The sequence below is a fragment of the Pangasianodon hypophthalmus genome, chromosome 10 (genome assembly GCF_027358585.1).
Source record: "Pangasianodon hypophthalmus isolate fPanHyp1 chromosome 10, fPanHyp1.pri, whole genome shotgun sequence".
Lineage (NCBI taxonomy): Eukaryota > Metazoa > Chordata > Actinopteri > Siluriformes > Pangasiidae > Pangasianodon > Pangasianodon hypophthalmus.
Window position 1 is genome coordinate 18,136,237 of NC_069719.1, and position 20,443 is coordinate 18,156,679.

Consider the following 20,443-nt stretch of genomic DNA (forward strand, 5'->3'; position numbering starts at 1 on the left):
CCGGCTGAATCTTTTGGGAGGAGACTGTTTGGTCATCACTGTTTGTTGTTTTGAGAACCAGCCCACAGAGCGAGGCCTTTTTTTCTTCTTTCTCACAGGACTTACTAAAAATGCTGTGCTTCATTTGGCTAAAGTTAACCATGAGTGGGAGTAAATGAATGCATTTAAACACATGTCGAAATTATAATCTTCCATCAGAAATGATGTCTCTCACTCTCTCTCTCTCAAGATGTGCGTGATGCCCGGGAGCAGATGCACCTCGGAGGAGTGAGCTATCCCACAATGCCCCTGCATGAGGCTCCGGCGAGGCCGCACTCAGTGTTTGGCCAGGGTCCTGCAGCCTGCTCGCCCACCGGCTCCTTTCCCGCACAGACTCACAGCAGCTACTTCAGTGGCCTCACTGGCCCACAGCACCCCTTCTACAACCGGGTGAGACACACACACACACACACACACACACACACACACACACACACACACTGCCACAGGCCTTGATGTGGTACACTGAATAATATGACCTACTGAATAGGCTGAAAAATGATTGTGGCCATATTCTTTATTTTAGACGTTTTGTTTATTTTAGATTTTTTTGCTTTTCTAATATGTAGCCCATCCCATCCTGTCCTCATTTGTTCATGGTCTGAAAATTCTCCCTCTCTCTCCTCCACATCCATAGCCTTATTTCCCTCCTCATGTTTATCACGTGCCCCGTCATTATCCCGGCAACCCCCTCCATGCCCCCTCCCGCCCTTCCTCCAAACTGGCCTTCCATAAGGACCACAACTCTGGACTAGTAAGTACACAATTAACCCTTAGTGAGTATTTTAGTGTGGATAAGTGGTTCTCAGCCCCAGTCCTGAGAACACCATTGACTGCACAGTTTGGTCTTCTTTCCGTCTCCATTACACCTAATTCAACACACTGGCTAATTTCCAAGCCCTTCATGAACTCTGATGTGTTAGATCATGGACGACTCAAACATGTGCAGTGCCTATGCTTTCTGGTATGGGGATTGAGAACCACTGTATATGACTACATAAAACATATCTCTATTGTTTCTTGCTTTTCTTAGAGTTTTTTTTTTCAGGACTGAGCACCATTTGGGTTTTAATTGCTACCATCATGCAGCCCATAACAGATTCTATGAAGGCGGAAAAGTGACTTAAAGATTTCACGAAGAAACGACTATAGAATTCAGATTCCATTATTTTGTGTGTGTGTGTGTGTGTGTGTGTGTGTGTGTATAATGTACACCTGTGTACTCCCACCATTCTAGAGATTTCTGTCTTCCTCTCCTGGTAGACTTTCACCCATATTTTTACCCTCATCATCTCTCTCTTCGTCAGGGTGTTATCAGAGAAGATGCCTTTGAAGGTTCCCCCTCCCTCACCTCCCCCTCTATGGTACCCATTAAGTGTTACTCTGTGTGTGTCTCTTGTATATGCATTATAGGCCAAAATTTGGAAGAAACACTAAGAGTTAGTGTTAAAAAAAAAAAAAGAAAAGTGTAATTTTAAAAGGATAACAGATAGCAAAATGATTATTGAAGAAACAGATAATTTGCACCTTTTAGAAAGTAAACTGCAGTGAAAACAGTGGCAAGACTTGTCGTCTGCTGAAAATATTGATTGTGTGGACAATGTAACTTAAATATAAACAGCTGCCCATGTATCAAACTGAAAACAGCTAAATACGAAATCTGCTTTGCTACACAATGCTCCACATCCAAACCATTGCCCTATGAACTTCATTTGAACTACACCTGAACTACAGAATAGGTCCTCAATTTCAATCCTAGCACATTGTGTTGGTGCTGGATTGTGACCCTGCTGATATGAAATCGAATAAAGAAGGTGAGTCAGATGAAAAGTGTATTTTTTTTGGTAATTTTGCATAGTTTATTGCAAATAGTTGTCACAAAAGTACATGATTTCTGCATAATCTCCATTTTGTTCAACACAAATCTCCCTGCGCTTAACAGGTGTCCAGATTCCTCTAGAAAAAAACTTAATTCAATTCTAATTTATGTTGCACTTTTAATGTTTTGACTCACCCTCATACATACATACAGTTTGTCTTTACTCTTCTACACCTGTATACTGTAATTATTTATAATCCCACTACTCAGTGTCACATAGAAAAGGATGGGTCCCTTTTTGGATTCTCAGGGAGTTTTGCCACTGTGGTCACTTAGGGATATAAAATACATTTAAATTCCTGTAAAGCTGCTTTGTGATTTGTCTGTGACTTGACAGTGTCTGTGGTTAAATACTCCGTATAAATAAAATCGAATTGAATTGAATATGTAGCTAGCTAATGAAAATTTAGTGATATCGATTACATCTTGCAGTACATCTTCAGGAACTTAGAGGGGCATGTTCGGTTGTAAAACCGAAACATACGTTAAAGTATCTTTACAGTCAGTTGAGCTAAATAGCTACAGTATACCAACTTAGCTCATGACTTTAGTGTACATACCAGATACTTCAGGTATAGCTCTATGAAAAAATACAAGCTACACAAAGGACTGTTTCCTAAATATGCATAAATCTTGTACAATGTACAGGTTCACATTTTGCATTTAAAACTAGTTTTAGTAGTAGCTTCAAATCATCTTCATATATCTGTCACATTCAGCGGCTCCAGTTTTATCAGGTATAAATTAGGAGATAATTGAATATATCATTGTAAATGACTACAAAACAGTGTATATAATGAACCTGAACTGTTATCAGCAAAGCTTTTCCATATATAAAATGTTACAATACAACGTGCCGGTATATTTTGGAAACACTCTTCCGCATTAAATAGATATTAGTACATGTGTTGTGTTGCTTTATTGGCAAATTGACCTTTTTGAAATTAGAACACGCTTGCTTCCATACTTTTGGTCTGTAGTGTATGTTAAAGGGAATCATGTCTGTTTGCTCATGCATCATGACTTTGCCTTGCTTTTCCACATGCACACTTGCTGCAAGACGCCATACGAATGGCTTTTATCCATGTCTCTACGTCCGTATTCATGTTTTGATCATTCTCTTTTGTATTGTTCAGCTTGAGTGCTGTGTTCCAGGCTGTGTAGGTTTATTAGCCTGGTTACCTGAATGAAAGTGTACTAACAGTCCTCTACTGGCAGTCCTCATGCTGTGTCTTCATGACTTTTTGCATTTTTGAGCTGGAGCTAGCCGCAGTTACGTCACCATGAGTCTCCTGTATCCCTGTGCATCTGTTGTGCCTCAGTGATCACTTTCTACTTCTGTATGCCTTCTTGCATTGTTTCATTAATTCTTCTCGCTTTCTGTCTTTATCTCTGTCTCTCTGTCTCACTCTCTGTTACGCATGTAATCAGTATTTAGGTGTACAATCACCTAAAGTTTCTCAGGTTTACTGAGAAAGCATGTCCAGCTGCAAGTACACCCACTTTTTTTTTGCTGTAACCCACTTTTCCTTGGCTGTCACACTAGGGTGGGTGCTTCTAAAATACAGCACCTGCTTCTCAGAGTGAGAAGGGGCAGATACACACTTCAGCATGCTCTCTCTCTCTCTCTCTCTCTTTCTCTCTGTATATTATTTCCTGCACCGCATTTTATGAATGCTCTTGGCTTTGACTGTTCATGTAGTGAATTTGCTTAACTGAATCATTGTAATGAAGACTCGGCATTGCAGGTGGGTTGCTGTGGAAGAGCTGATTTGGATAATCGTGTTTAATGATATATGTGCACACAGGGATGGATGTTAGATATTGCCCAGCTATTCTCATTTACAATAAAGAGTGTGTTTACTGCAAGATATGAGCCTTGAAAGCTTATGCTTTTAAAGTTTAAATGTTAAACAACATATATTGGGGGAAAAAACTGCTATAAAAATGTACTAGTCCTAGCTCCACTGTAGCCTAAAAAAGTTTCATCAAGTGTCTGTGATTTCTCATGTCATTAAAACTGTTAATGACATACGTTTGAGACACTAGTCTTAATGACAAAATGTTTATTGAAATCTTAATGTCTTAATCTGATAATGTGAGAAGATCTTCCTAAAGAAATGTGATTACCGTAATCCTTTAGGCCTTCACATTAGAGATTTCCAACAGCTATTTTCTAAGGAAACTATTGTAATGACATTGTGAAACAGTTTATTTAAAGTTAAACTCTTCCTTCAAACATCATGTTGTTATTAAGAAATTGTGTGCTCTCTTGTCACTTTTATGCCAAATTGCAGTAGCTATTACAAATTTTTATACAACTAAATGTTTTGTTTTCATTCAACCCCTTCAAAGAATGATGGTACAAGCTTAATTTCCATTCCTCAATCCTCCTCTGACCTTGATGATGATTTAAAGCATTTGTCTTAATATAACCACTCTCCCCTCCTCCTTTCTCTCATCTCCTTTCATATCCTCTCCTCTTCTGGACAGACAAAGTCTCAGCCTCCCAGAGTGAAGCAGGTACAGGCTCCTACACATGAGACCTTTCCTCATTTTTCTTTAATCTGTATCATTCTTTTGCTTTGGCATGCCTCATATAGTACCTAGAATGCCATTCCTGATATGGTGGATTTAAAATTTTGTGTGATTCTTATTCTACTACGGCTAGATTGATGAGCTTCATAGTTGAATCAGGTGTGTTTTAATAGGGAAAAAAAAGTGCATGTACATGACTTTTGCCATAGAGTCACATCAAAAATTAAAAAAAAAAAACATGTTTGGCAGTGGTGTACACTAGAACTTTCATGAACTGCCTAGAAAAAGGCTACATTTCATAGTTGCAGCAGGACACTGAGCTTTCACTTCTCACACCAATGACCTTTAACATAAATCTTATTCCTCATTCAGGCTTGCTGGGACAGTTCTAGTTACTGTCCCCAGATAACCAGCTTTCATGATCTGTTCCCAGAACAGTGCTAGTAGCCTGGTTTGAACACATTTTCGCAGTTATTTTCAAGGTGCATGATCAGCTCTTGTGGTTTGCTTTTGTCTTAAAATGAACCGGATTTCTCATGATCTTTATTTAGGAGTGAAAATAAATGAAGCTTTTAGACCACTTGGGTCAAAGGACAGGCTCATCATAATTCAGAAAAAAAATTAATTGATTGGCTATGTCTATTTAAATGTTCGTACTCCTGACAAATACATTATACAATATAGTATAAAGGCTAAAATGTAAAATTCTTTGTACTGTAGTCCAGAAATCTGTGTTTTAAACGTGTGATGGTGAATCCTCTCAGGACCAGTTTTCTTGCCAATGTCTTTTTTTCCCCCCCTTTTTCTAAATGTGCTTACTCTGGACAAAAAGACTAACACTTCAGAGTGCTGTTGGTGAACGTAACTGGTGTAAAAATTCGCCTGTTTTGTGATTAATCATTCATGGAATGTCATGCATTATCAGCAAAAACCCATTAAATGCTCTTGGCATCTCTCATCTCTTTGGCTGCCCAAGACAGTGAGTGTGTATAGGAAGATGAAGCCAGTTTGATCTAGCTGATGATTCTGGCACCAGACTTAACTGTACAGAGGCCATTAAGAATATATAGTTAGTGGGCCCAGCTGAAGCTGAAATGAAATTTGGCATCATACTAAACGAAACACTTTCACTATTATATAACTTTTAATTCGTTTAATTCTCAGCAGAGAAGGGTTGCAGTATTCTTTAGAAGTTTCTCAAGATTTACTTTGAGGTCTTATTAGAGCTGTAGATTTTATCCAGTAGTGAGTGACTATATAACTGCTATCAGTTACATCAGAATCTTCATAGAGGAGTTTCAGATTAACACTTGTACAGATGTGGTAACGTCTGATCTCTCAACGTAGGCGTTGCTCAAGGTACTTTTCCATCAAATGTGACCATTTGTCAGGTACTGGCTTGACAGGTTTGAAATTAGCTCTTAGGTGAATTTGCAAATTTGACACAACAAACCTGTACACCAGTCTGAATAGACACTGAGACATTAGATACAGTATTTAGACATTCCCTGTCAGTGAAGGGGAGGCTTAAAGAGATGATAGCAATTTGGTTTGATGCCTGTAAACATCAGAGGCTTTATTTGGTCAGCATGTCACCATTTTTTTTATGAGATGCACTCAACTTTGAACATTTGATTTGATTCATGATGACTTATATTGATGCCATAAATACCTGCTTCTCCATAAGGAACTGCAGTGTCGGCATTCATTCCAACCCTACATGCATCCACCTGATTCTGCTAATGAGCACTCAAACACAGAAGTTAATTAGGTGGAGTGGTGTATCGTTGGAACAGATAGACATTGTATCTCTCGATGTAGCCAGTTGAGCATGTGGGCTTTAAATACACAAGCATTTGCTTTACAGTATCATTCTTCACTTGTTTGTTCACTGGTGAGTTTTATTCATATTTAACTAGTTTTCTCACTGCTTTGGCCTGATGAACGGACATGGCTTCATACACTGTACCTGCTGCTACTCTATATTCTTCATCACTGGTGCACTGCATATGCTATCACACGTTCTCAGAGATAGTACTGCATGGATGCATGAATAAATAGTGATATTAAGGATATGTAAATAACTGCCAGTGTGTGTGTGTAGGGCACTGATTCTGCAGTAACCCCTGGGCTCCTTAGCTCTCTTAGCACTGATGGTGTATGTGAAAGACTGCGCCAAATCGAGGGCTTGGACCCTAGCATGATGGAGCAATACATCACCACTATCAAAAAGGTATGATTTGATTACAAAATACACATCAGAATTTCTTATTTCCTTGACAGGAGCCTAAAATGCTCTCTGATGAAACCTTCCATCAATAATCGTCTTTTCCACCATCCAAGTGTTTCAAAGTTTCTAATCTGAAACCATGCTGCTTTCTACTGTAAAAGATCCAGTTCTCGGAATGCAAAATTGGTTATAGCACTAAAATTCTGCTGGACTGGGACCAAGAACCAGTGATGTCAGGAGCTCAGAACATGGTGTCATTTTCTCTCCATAACAACTCATTAAAATAAGATGTGAACATTGCAGGCACTTCTTAAGATAATATTTTGAACAAAATGAGTGAAATTAAAAATTGCAACCATGAATCAGTAGTCCAAGGAGGAAACGAACGTAGTGAACTAAATAGCAGCTACCTTACTGATACTAGGATTAATGCTTCATTGGAGCTGCTACACTCTTAAATTATACAGCTAAAAGCAACATCATCATGTATGTAATAACTAATATAATCATGCTGTGTGTAAAAGGATTTGACTTTCTCAAATACAGAGACAAAATGGGAAAAACCCTCCACTGTTTTTATTTAGAAGCTGTGCATCAGGAAACTCCCACATATAATTATGTAACAGTTCAGCCAGTGGAAATGTGGGACAGTTCTTTAAAATCTCTCTGAACATGCACCAGCACCTTGTCAGGGAAAAAGGCGTGTGAGAGGTTTTAACATTTCTTTAATTGACAAATAAATTTCTCACATTTGCTGTGAAAACAGACCACTGATATTTGTGTATGGAGCACAAATAGGAAAAAAAAAACATGGTGCTTTCACCCACCTTGTTACATCATCAGCTTATAATACTTATCTTATTTACTTCAAGAGAGAGAGAATACAAGAGAGGCTGGTGAGCAACGCTGATGTGATAACGCGTGATAACGTGAACTAACTTGTCTCATGGATGTTAAATATCATTAAATGTAACTATAAATAATTTAAAAGGCTGATGTGTCATTCATTAATAAGTTAAAAATTGTAATCATTAGCAAATCACACTGGTATAAGCAAAATAACACACTTCAGGCTGTGCTGTTATACAAAGAGTGAGCCACCTCAGGGTGAACTATTCCTCCGCTTCGGGTCAGGGCGTATCACACCACCTCGGCATGGATTATTTTCCTATCAGCACAGTCTGTCGTGTGTTATTCCTTAATTATTTGGTCATGACCAGCTTTATCATCTACACCGGTGTATACAGATTTTATCCGCTTGTTTTCCTGCGATCACCATCTGAGAGTTGGCAATGACATGACTAATGCCTTCAGACCTTCATTATCCAACCTAACAGCTGTGCAGTAACAGCTACTGAAAGATCTCTATTGTAGTACAGACGTGAGCACTCAGGCCTCCAGAATGCGCTAGCATGCACCAAACACAAGCATGCCTCTTGTTTTCCAAAGACCATGCAGGTCCAAATAAATAAAATGGCTATGTAGAGCTTCATAATCAGATAAAGGTTAAGATGTGAATGTTTGCATTCCCAGGCGAATGTGAACGGTCGTGTCCTGTGCCAGTGTCAACTGGAGGAGCTCAAGAAGGAGATGAACATGAATTTTGGGGACTGGCATCTCTTCAAAGCAATGGTAAGGCATTAACAGGTTTGTTATTTACTCCTTCGGATGACAGAAAAGCAAAGTTTCTCTCTAATTCCTCATGTTACCTCTTCTGAGTTATCCCCACTCTCACTGCCTGATTCGGGCTTTTTAAACAATCCGTCTTTCGATAAAACATCCGGCACGGGGTTGCAATCAGGAAAACATGTAGTGTGTGTTGATCAGATCTCCATTTGTGCTACCACAAACGAATGTTGTGTTGCCAACAAGCAGGCAGCCATCTGGTCCAAGATGGCAGCTCTCAGAATGAACGAAGGTTATTGTCAGTGGGAGCTCAGCATCCACTCAAAGATCTGAATAGCTTGACTTTTACAAGAAAGTAGCATTTATCAAGCTCAGAATCATGTCTGTAGGAAATGGGAAGCACACACGACAGCTCTAGAAGCTTTGCATTTTCCAGACAGATATACAGAAACACTGAATGACAATATTCACTGGCCATTAGTCTAAACTTTTTCATCGATAACCTTCCTTCATTGTGCTATAATGCTAGTCTTTATACAGCGCTTTTGAATTCTTGATTCTGATTGGTCAGAAAATGCTGCGTTTTCTGTGAGGAGATTTATTAAGTATTTTGTCAGCATTTTGTAACAGTCAGAGGTAAGGCGGTTCCTTGAAGTCTTCAGGGTGGAGGCCTTCTTGGTAGCATGATAACATTAAATATAACTATAAACAGATAAAAGTGTGATCTGCTGTTCTTTGATTTTAGAAAATTGTAAGTGATTGCACTTTAGGATGTTCTGTTATTGGAAAACAATCAACTTCTGGGTGGAAACGGCCCACCACTTTATGTTGGGTTGTGTCACACCACCCCACTGTTGATCATTTTTGTAACAGCACACCCAGTCATGTTTTATGCTTTACATATTACAGACAGTCCACAACCATAGGAACAAGCTTTTAGAAATCAGATTCCTGATGCAACTTAACCAAATCTAGCACACCAGTGATGAAACACCCAGCGTTTCCTAGCCGTCAGATGATCTGCCTACTGCCTTGTTTTCTTTAACTAAGGCCCAAGTGAATGAGTGTGGTCTTTTCTGTTTCTGTGGTCCTGTTCCCCAGGTGCTGGAGCAGCGGCAGGTGGAGAGCCAGCTGCTGCAGGAGGAATGTGTGAGGGATAGTGAGCAGGGCAGCAGTGCATTGGTTCAGCCTGAACCTCCTCCTGTCTGTTCTACAGCAGCCCCCCACAGCAGCCTACAGTACAGCCTGAACCTCAGCTTCGAGGAGCTCAGCAATGCCGGACTGGAGGAGCCCGCCAGACCCCCCGTCAACCACTGGATGGTGGGTGCAAAGTTCCAAGCTCTACTCTGATCAATTCAACAATCACTTGGTTTCTATACATTGATTTAATCCTTACCCTACATCCATACTAGCAGGTGACAAGTCACTCATATTGTAGTGCATTTCTTGTGGGTGTGTAGCGACTGCTACTGTTGTTGCTTGTAGGTGTGCACTGTTCAGCAATTTTTTTTTGTTCTGATGAGAAACTAATAAGTAGCCAAAATGTATAGCTTATAGCCCACAATACAAATCACTTTTGTTTAAAATGTTTTTAAATATAATTTGCATGTCACATTCTAGACTTCATATTAGCTTTGTTGGCAGATTAGCTAACTGTATTAGTACACTCACCAAAGGCATCAATATCTCTGCTACTTCCTTCCAAGCTTTTTTATTTCTTCATAATGTCTCTTATACACATTCATAGAGATGTCGTATATGAGAGGATAAGCTGAAACCACGGTTAGGAGTTTTTCTTCCATTTTTGCATTAAACATGGGAACTAATTGCAGGCAGGAACTTAAGTTGTGAATGGGGAATTGAAAAAAATGTTGGACCACATGCACCATAAGGTCCGAGGAATCATTCGAGCCAGTGGTTTGGATTTGTTGCTTTAACACAGCATGCTTAATTTACATAGAATTGAGTAATTCTCAATTCAAATGTCGCTTGTTGTGCTGTCGCTGAACTCGCAGCTCTGTGTCGAACGGTCGGCTTTGTCGCTCCCTAATATGAGTGTAGGGTTAGAAAGTATTAACAACTTTAAATGTGTTGTACAGTGTCACTGACTAAACAGTTATTAACACAAAGGGAATGTGATCCACTCCTTGTCTCCTAGCTATATTTGTTAACACATGCATAATGTGTATTCATAAATGGATTTAATTATAGGCCAAGGAAAAAATGCCCAACAAATGGTCTGTCATAAACAGATTACTCAAGAAAGAGGCCAAAAGAGGCTGATGCAAGCTACAAGATTCTGAAGTGCAAGTTTCTGGTACAGTCAGTCAGCTGACATATTGAGAACAAAGGTGCTAACATTGTCAGTCACACACTCTTGGTTTAATGAGGCAAGGCAGGCTTTTTGGCTCCATCTATAAGATAGGTGCACCTTATCCATCCAAATGAGACCTGACTATCCACATAACACCATGCTTATATATAGGTAAGTATTTAGACAGTCGCTGCACAAATACATGTCTATAATCCTAAACACATGCTCAGAGTCAGAATCTATTAATATGTAGCTTAGATTCACTGGCCGTGCTGCCCTATAGTTATAAATAAACACACTCCTTTCCCAACCCTGTGTGTACACACTTTCAGAGAAACATACATTTTCACCACAGCAGCTTTCTTGTCTAACAGAGAAGCAGAAGCTAGCTTCTGCTTTTTAGTAGTCTATCAGTAGAGTGGAAATAGCCTGTGGTTTACTGGGTGACAAACGGAGTGTTCTCTGACCTGAATGAGCAGAGGAAGTGAAGAGCTGGACTGCCTCGCAACACACACGCACACATTTAATGCAGGGCTGCATGTGCGAGGCCATTCCTGACATATAGAATTGGCTATTTCTGTTCTCTCTGCTCATGCACAAAGTTGTCACTCCACATTTACCAAGTACATCTCGCTGCAGTGTATAAAACTGTTGATATTACAGTGCCTTGCCCCTTGAAATTTTCCACATTTTGTAGTGTTACAACCTGGAACTGAAATGGATTTAATTGGTATTATGTCATTAATCTACACAAAATAGCCCATAATATTGAAGTGGGGGAAAAATAACTATAATTTGCAAAATTATATACAAATAAAAAATGGAAATTGTAATTGCATAAGTATTCGCCCTCTGCTGTGAAACCTCTAAATTAGTTCTGGTGCAACCGGTTGCCATCAGAAGTCACATAATTAGTTGAATGGAGTTGACCTGTGTGCAAATTAAATGTCACATGACCTCAACATAAATTCATCTGTTCCTGGAAGGCCCAAGAGTTTGTTAGAGAACATGTCTAAGTATCATGAAGATCAAGGAGCTATCAAACCAGGACAAAGTTCTGGAAAAGTATTAATCAGGGTTCAGTTATTAAAAAAAAAATTATCTTTGAACATACCACTGAGCACCATTAAATCCATTATTAGAAGATGGAAGCTTTTTGGAGGTTGTCCACCAAAAGTCAGTGACCAGGTAAGGAGGGCATTAGTCATCTAGAGGCTAATGGTAACTCTGAGCATGATGCTCCCACCATCATGCTTCACTGTGAAGATGGTGTTCTCAGAATTATTATTTTTTTCTCATCAGACCATAAAAACTTTTTCTAAATTTGCAGTGTCTTCAACATGTCTTTTGGCAAATGGGATTTCATATGGCTTGCCACTCTTCCATAAAGGCCAGCTTTGTGTAGTGTCTGGGCTATTGTTGTCCTGTGACCAGCTTCTCCCATTTGAGATGTGGATCTCTCTAGCTCCTTCAGAGCTACCTTTGGCCTCTTGGTTTCAGGAGTGAGTCAGTGTGACACAGAAAGCGAACTGAAAGTGTAGTGGTAATCTGATGAAGGTGACGAAAAATAAAATAGATAAACAGTTTTAGTCATCTAGTCAGTATCCACCAAACTTAAAAATATCTGTAGAAAAATATATTTTAAAAACATCCCAACTATATTTCAAATCTGTGGGAAACAGTGACACATTTGGTAGAATGCTTTTGGCAATTCTCTCAGGTACTTGTAAATTATACTCTACAGAAAGCATACAGAACTCAAATTACTTCATACTGTATTGCTGCAGTGTTGGAAAGTTGGATGAAACTACATAAGAACAGCTTCAGTATGGAGTGCTCTTATGTTCACCTCATCTTAGGACCTGTACTGGTATGGTGCGGGGGTTCTTACCTCCAGTTCTGGGGACTCACTGGCCTGCATAGTTTGTGGTTTTCCCTCAAGATACCTCATTAAGGACATAATAATTAGCTGATTGGTTGCATTGAGCTTTACTGCAGTAGGGAAAACTTCAAAGGTTCCGGAGGACTGGAGTTAAGAACCTCTGATTTAATATAGTGCAATGATAGCGTTTAACAGCTGCCCTCTGTCTAAAATACTGCCAGAATAAATAAGTTTACATTTTGGTTTACTTTTCTTTTATCCAGAAAAGTGCTATGCTATGCAGTGGATAGAGATTAGGTAGAAAAATGCTGAAATATTTCTTTACAATGTTCACAAACCCTTGGTTTGTCTCTCCAGGTCGTGACCCACAGGACTCCCAGCATGTCCAGTCTGAATTCTCAGGAGTCATCCAATGACATTAGTAAGTTGACTGACAGGCAGCAAGCAGAGTACCGCAGTGCCTACCAGGACTACATCTCTCACATGGCCCAGCTGGAGGCAGGCGGCTCTGGGGCTGAGAGATCAGATGACAAGGCCAAGGATGGTGAGCAGGAAGGCCGCAAACCCTTCAAGAGAAACTCTAAAGCAGGAGAAAGTGTGATGGACTACTCCACTACCCAGGACTCTGGTCTTCTCCATCCAATCACGGAGGAGGACGAGAAACCAGAGCGTAAACCCTCTGTGAACCGCACCAAGGGACCGGGGCCGCGTTACCACAGCGTACCCAATGAAGAGGATGAGGAGGAGTGTGTGCCCGAGGAGACTGATGCCACACCCCTCCTCTGGGAAGAGCAGCAAGAGGAGGTGCAGGCAAAGAGCTTTGTCTCTGCCGGGATGGACAAAAAAGAGTCGTCTGACTCAGGCATGAGGTCGAGTGGCAGCTCCTCTAATCATTCACTGCAGGACGAGGAGAGTGAGGAGGCTCAGGAAGAGGATGAGAAGTCAAAAGAGGAAGACCTTGTGACCACAATTCGCATGTCCATCTGCTCAGAAGCTCTGTCTGAGGCCAGCAGCCCTGAGGAGAACTGGGCCACCTCACACACACACACGCAGGCCGTCACCAACCTGAACCAGGCAGCCAGCAACAACTCGCCCCTCAACAACAACAATAACGGAGACGAGCGCAGCCTCATCATCTCTCCAGGATCGAGCACCGGCACCAGAACTCTCCTCAACCACAACCTTCTCACAGTGCGAATGAAGAAGAGCACAAACGCCACGCAGGACGACGGCAGTGAAGAGCGAGAGAGTGTGCTGTAAAGAGCAGGATGACTTTTTTTTTTTAATGAACTGAAATCAACATGGTACAGAGAAAGAGTTTGTCCTACTATTCTCAGTTCATGATAAATGTGCAATTGTGCAGAGTGGAGGTGCTGAGTAAATAATTCTATGTATTTAATGGAAGCTTTTCAGGTAATAACAGACATCTTTGGTCAATAGGGTGCTACAAAACAATGCAATCATCAACTAATTTAGAATTGTTACTGTTGTAGGCTGTTTTGCAGCTAGGATCATGGTCTATAACGTGTGGAATTATTATGTGTAATTTACATTAGGTCAGTGACTAAACATGTAGAGGTGGATAGTTATTTAACTGTTATAACAGTGAAGAGAAAAATGCTTGCGTTATGTGTAAAGCAACTTCTCAAAAATTGATCATTAGTGCACTGAAGGTAAATGCTTTATGTTTATGTTTATTATTTATTAATCTTTTGTGAAGCTGTTCGTGCATATTAGTGTTAGCTAGTGAATAAAAAAAGGCTTCTATGGAATAAAAAAAGGCTTCTATGAAAATCCTGTGTGCTGTGTAAGTGTGATGAGTAGTTGACATTTCCTCAAAATGCATGACCATGTTTCAGGAAGTAATAAACACTGCATTGCAAACACTGTGATCTTGGTCTTTCATTCGTGTGTGTGTATGTGTGTGTGTGTGTGTAACTACAGAAACGAGCAAATTGTCACGTGAACACAATAGCTAATATGAATTCCTTTCAATCTGTAAAATCTATCAGGACAGGGTTTATGCTCATTACTGACAGAAATGGTGTGATATCACAAGTTTCTTTTCCCTTTCTCTTAATAATCAAACTGGCTTAAACAGCATCCTAACACACTTGAGACACACAATATTGTCTCTTCTGCATTGTACAGTCATTAATAGTCATATCTGCTTCTTTGTACTAGCCTTTCTTGTCCTCTATAATTATGTTGGACATGCCATTTTTATTATCATTATTATTATTATTATTATTATTATTATTGCATACACATAAGCCTAAGCTTTGTGTGTTATATTTTAAACCCCAGTGCAATAGACTATATGGCTGTAACTTGTGTTGAACGACTTATGATGACCAAACACCAGGAAGAAAAATTCTAATAGCCTGCATGTTGATGTGATTAATTACAGCTTCTCTTTGAATCATCACAGGAACAGCTATTTAAATAGAGCAGGTCGCTGAACATGAGCTCGAGTCCAGTTGCATTTTCGTGTGTGTGTGTGTGTGTGTGTGTGTGTGTGTGTGTGTGTGTGTGTGTGTGTGTGTGTGTGTGTGTGTGTGTGTGTGTGTGTGTGTGTGTGTGTGTGTGTGTGTGTGTTTGCCAGTAGGTGGAGCACTCTTCATAAATTCAAGCAGTCTCTAGTGTACATTTCAGTTGTGCTTAAAGAAAGAGCCAGCGAGCGCTGGTTCGAGTTTACACCCCTTATAATGACTGAGACTGGTTAAGCACCAGCGCTATTGCACATCCTCTAAGCCCTTTTATTTTAGGCAGAGTAATTTTTTGGATTTCAGAATCTGGTTTATTGAGTCTAAAAAAATTACATTACACATTCCAGTTAATAACCATAGTAGTTCCATGATAGACATTTGTAACCTTGGTGTTATTGTTCCTGGAATGTGTTAAACACAGTGCAAGCCTATTAATTAATTTAAAAAAAAAAAAAAAGAAAAAGAAAAAAGCAATGTGTGCTTGATGGATAACAGCACCAGGCAGAAAAAGGCTTAACGGCAGAACGAACAAGAGGAGTCGTTTCGGAGCCCAGGTCCAAGCTGCGTCCTAAACAATACAACCCACCACCATAGACGGCCATTTAACCCAGCGTACTGTTCAGTATGGCAGCTCCACCACTGCGTACTAACATACTGAATAACCCGAGTTAATGCTGTGCCACTGCAGGTGTACTAATTTTGATATACTAGACTATTTAGTGCGTTGATAGACTGTGTGGTTTAGTTTTAAATTAAGCCTGAAGCAGATCCCTAGTCAATAGGGGAAGCATTTCCCCATGTCAAAAGTCATGAGAAGCAGATAAACAGAAATCAGTGTGTGAAAAAACAGCAAAAGATGGCGCAGACACCACATTTTAGTACTTTACTCTGAGAAGAAAAAAAAAAAAAAAAAATGTACAAACTCTACCAATCCTGGTGGTATCCTCAAGCTATAGCTTTTCTAACTTCAGCAGCATATCATTTACCTACAATGGTGCTTTTGGAACTAAAGGTACACTATAGACCTATATATTAAATGTACAGAATATAAGCGACAAGGAAATGTGCAGTTTAGTAACGTTTTTCTGAGAGTGTTCACTGACAAGATCTAATTAAAGCCATCAGTGGGTCAGTGTTGTTTTTTCATATAACCAAACCAATGCAGGCGATTATAACAAGTTCTTGTTTAATTTCTCAGACCTTTCCGAGGACCCTTGACACAGTGGAGACACACACACACACACACACACACACACACACACACACACACACACACATGGGTTCAGGTGGACTAAATATACACTACAGCATGAACAGCTGTCTGGCACCTGCCACCAACACAGTGCTGCTTAAATATAGCAGGCCTATAGACTACAATAGACATGTCTGTTCAAATAAAGGATTTGATTTATTTTTTTTTTATATAAAAAGGTACGATTTACAATTACTTTTATAAAAAGTTTCAGCATAATTAAATACAGCATGACACTTTGCAGCGTGGTAGTGTTACCATCGTCTGCAACTATACAAGATACAACTCAGAGAGAGTTCACGAGGTTTCACGCTCATGTCAGATTGGCCGTCCAGTCCTTCACGTGCCCAAAGAATGACAGGGAAAAAAAAAAAAAAAAAAAGAAACAGACTAAACTTTGTACAGTAACTGAAGCACACCGGCTTCTATTCACACCGTCTTCACCAAAACAGCCATGATCTCTCATTTAAGAGAAGGCGTCATTTTCTTCTTCCATTCCTGTTTTTCCCCTCCCGTTTTAGGGAATATAGTGCTTCTTCGTGTTGAAGAAAAACAAAACAAAACAAAAAGACTAAATGAGTCTTTAGATAAATAAAATCAATGTCCGAACCGAGAAACACATCACATACATTGTCCTTTAAGAAGCAAACGCCTCTTCATTCAGGAGGGGGAAAAGAGATCCAGGCGAGAACAGAAATTGAGAGTGGAGGGGGGGGGGGGAGAGAAAAGGTCGGTTCCTGGGTCCTGTGTGTTCACGTCTTAAGCAAACACCTGCAAGAGATTGAGAAAGAGAGGCACATTTAGCACAGAGCAAACAGGCCGGAGATCCGGACAGCCTGGCGCCAGAGAGGAAGCCGCGGCTCCAGCATTTAACCAAACACTCAGAGAGGGAGCAAAACGCTGCGGACCAGATGGAGCTGCTCTAACCACGGCCAGAGGAAACACTCCTGCTGACTACTGATATAGGACACAGGGCTGTAATTAAATCCGGATCCATCCTTATGTCCAGTATGAGCATTTCAATAGAAAAGCTGCGGTCAAGGATACACACAGTTTGTTTATTCATAAGCTATTAACTGTAACTCTATAGTACGCTTAGTACTTATTTACCATTATGTGGTACTGTTTGAAGAATTTAAAAAGCTTAATATTTTCAGATTTGATCAGAATTTCAATATAAAGCTACAACAGTCCAGTTGGATTATTCATTAGCATTAAATGGTAGGTTATATATAATATATATATATATAATATAATAGAACATAACATAATATATAATAATATAGCAAATATTTTGATATAAGCTTCTGGTTAATGCTTATGAATAATCAAATTGTATATCTTTTTACAGCAAATATATCTGATGCATGAAAATCCATATTTAGTCTACTACATATAGAAAAGGAGAAGAAGAAGAAAAAAAAAGTACGCCACTTTGAGTACAAAAACGTCCAGTATCGCGGTTTACAGGATTTACGGTACAGAGTGACGTGTCTGATCTGACAGACTTGGTAAGATCGGACGACTTTTTTGGACATATCGTTTGTTTTCGCCTGTGAATTTTCTACATCCGCAACATTTTCCATGGCCTGCCATTTCTCTGCCCTCACGCATCACAGCTGTAGAGTCAGGAGTAAAGAATAAGAGACTTGTTTACCTGTTTAACGGTAAAGTGTCCGACTGTCCTCTGTGATCAAGTCTGACTGAAAGTCCGGCGTCTGCGTGCAACAGAGAAGACACACTTATTAGTCATGCTTCATGGAGTGTTTCTAAAGAAATGAGCTAATTAGCTACTGTGTGTGTGTGTGTGTGTATGTGAGCAGTGAGTGTGTACAGTAGAAACTATTCACTACACTGCTGAAGCAGAAGGCTCGGGATCTCTACAGGGAAATGGTTCAGCTCTGTGTGAGCTCTCGCGCACGGGGAGGTGAAGCTGGCTGGGGTGCTGCAGCTTCATGTCCAGCAGGTTTACCTGTAAGGACAGGATCCTGATGTCTGTGTTGATGGTGGTGAGAGGTGTTCTGGACGAGCCCTGGCCGGGTCGGGGGTGATGGAGAGTGCTCATCGCGGAGTGGGAGTCGAGGGCGATCTGCAGATCCAGGATGTAATCGATGACATGCTGCAGGATCTCCATTTTGCTCACGTGCTTGTTCTGCGGGATGCTGGGCACCAGCTCCTTCAGCTTGGAGTAGCAGTCGTTCATGTTGTACAGCAGGCTGAGAGGATCGTCCGCGGGGGTCTTGCTCCGAGACACTCCGAGGCTTTGCTCCGTCACGCTCGCGCCGTTTTTCCGGAAAGACCTCACTGGACTTATAGCTTTCATGCTGAAATGTTCTGAGAAATACTCAACGATTTCAAGATTATACTTTTTCCTTCCTTCTTTCTTTCTTTCTTTCTTTTAAAGATTATTACTATTCTTTCTAGCTGTGCTCGCGGCGGTGTGGAAGCAAACGCACTGGATTAACAAGCTGTCATCGCTGAATATATACCCAGCTGGGTGGGTTTTGACGCGGCGTTGTAGACCTCGCGGATTGGTCTGACGCCTTGCGTCAATCCTCGCTCACGCGCCACGCCATTGGCCCGTGCCGCGAGCGCGCAAGTCCCGCCCCTCTTTCCCTCATTTTTTTTAACCAGTGAGCGCGCGCGCGCGAGGTGCCGCTGACTACCTTCAGCTTTCAGAGCTAATTCCGCAATTCAGGGTACCTGTTTCTGATCAAGAGAATTGCTCACTCCTGACACGAGACTGGCTCAGTGTCGAGGTGGCGTTTTGTTATGCAGATAACTTCACGATAGAAAAGAGCGAACAGCTTCAACCACACACTTGAACAGGATTCTGTTAATTCAAGTGTAAATAATTCTGATGACCCGCATGTATGGGCTGCATCTAACCACATACCTGCTGCTGATTCTTTCATCAAAAGAGACATTATTCTGTTATTTGTCAGTGTGTAAGCTGTAATATTCTAACAGATATTCATGCATAGTGAGCTGATCTCTGTAATGTTGTGGGTGCGAATAGGTTATAGCCTAAGGCAGGTGATCCACCCCTGACTGACAGATTCATATCTTTTATTTCTACTCATGATCTTATTTTTATTATTATTTTTTTAATGATTGGGAATGTGTTATTGAGCGCATGTATTTGCAGTGGGTCTGTTTACACACAGCAGGAGCACTGTTACTGAGGCCCGTGTTTAAGCCTTAAAGACTCTCTCTCATCCCTCCATCCCTCCCTCCCTCCCTCTCTTCCAACCTGGTCATCAGGATTATTTTAAGGAATGTAATGCACATGACGATTTTAGGCAATTTCTAATTGAGGTAAAATTCATGGTGCATGGCGAAATGCAGTAGAACAGATGAAGTCTGTTTATTAAAGATTATTAAATAATAGGAACTAATACATTATTTAGGTGCAATAATCATTAGACTTCTCTGGTGTTAGTGTGTAGTATAAGAGCGACTGTTTCAACTGGAAAAGAAAGTGTGTTTGTGTGTGTGTGTGTGTGTTTGTGTTACAATCTGCATAGCAAAAGCCCCAGTGTTGAATTAACACATGCAACACTGTAATGTTAATACAGCATTGTAGATTTAGCTGTGTAGATACACAATACATGTAAAAACAAAGGCAGACAGGCAGAAGATCCAGCCTAAGCTTTATTACAGCTGTAATCAGAGTTATCTGAGAGACCAGTAAGCGTCCCTGCCCAACATCTGACCAAAGAGACGTTTGCAGAAATGTGTTGGAATGCGTTGCGATGCTTATGTGCTGGAATGCACTGATTTTCATGCAGTCTCATTTGCAAATGTCCAGGAAAATGGCATGTTCGCTCTTCTACCTGTGTAACTGTCTGAATCGTGCAGGGCTGCGCTTACTGCGCTTACTGCGCTTTTATTTACATTCTGATCTGGCATTGCGCTTCAGTAAAGGCTCCAGGCGTAACATGTGCTATCCCAGAGCGCTACACTGCTCCTTGGCGTATTTTCTATCATGATGAGATCTGGGACTCTTTAAGATCCTGTCCACATCTGGTGAGATCGTTTTTTTTTTTTTTTCGATCTCTCCCTACCCCGCCTTTTTTTTTCTTTTTCTTTTTGTTCTCACAGCTGTGTACATTTCGCACGGCGTCCTGACTGATTCCTGACAGGTGATGAATTGGCACCCGGTTAGGCAGAGCAGATCAGCTCAGTGCAGTG

At 40.5% G+C, this 20,443-nt stretch overlaps 2 protein-coding genes across 7 annotated transcripts in view; one reads left to right on the top strand and one right to left on the bottom strand.

Moving 5' to 3' along the window:
• Positions 1 to 14,397, top strand: part of kidins220a (kinase D-interacting substrate 220a) — a 55,342-nt gene extending 40,945 nt beyond the window's left edge. For 2 of the 6 annotated variants that reach the window (XM_053237566.1, XM_026933797.3), the window contains exons 24-31: positions 230 to 429; positions 677 to 793; positions 1,347 to 1,403; positions 4,412 to 4,441; positions 6,561 to 6,689; positions 8,220 to 8,318; positions 9,414 to 9,632; positions 12,866 to 14,397. In XM_053237566.1, the coding sequence (XP_053093541.1) occupies positions 230 to 429; positions 677 to 793; positions 1,347 to 1,403; positions 4,412 to 4,441; positions 6,561 to 6,689; positions 8,220 to 8,318; positions 9,414 to 9,632; positions 12,866 to 13,768 (1,754 nt within the window). In that variant the 3' untranslated portion in view covers positions 13,769 to 14,397. The remainder of the gene's footprint in view (positions 1 to 229; positions 430 to 676; positions 794 to 1,346; positions 1,404 to 4,411; positions 4,442 to 6,560; positions 6,690 to 8,219; positions 8,319 to 9,413; positions 9,633 to 12,865) is intronic. The other 4 variants (XM_053237567.1, XM_053237569.1, XM_053237568.1 and 1 more) reach the window with 4 other exon arrangements.
• Positions 14,398 to 16,386: 1,989 nt separating this feature from the next.
• id2a (inhibitor of DNA binding 2a) lies at positions 16,387 to 18,715 on the bottom strand. Its single transcript, XM_026934473.3, has 3 exons — positions 18,222 to 18,715; positions 17,907 to 17,967; positions 16,387 to 17,020 (listed from the first exon to the last, which is right to left on the bottom strand). Exons 1-2 carry the CDS (start codon positions 18,570 to 18,572, stop codon positions 17,911 to 17,913), a joined length of 408 nt encoding a protein of 135 aa, XP_026790274.1. The 5' UTR covers positions 18,573 to 18,715; the 3' UTR covers positions 16,387 to 17,020; positions 17,907 to 17,910.
• Between the last annotated feature and the right edge of the window lie 1,728 nt (positions 18,716 to 20,443).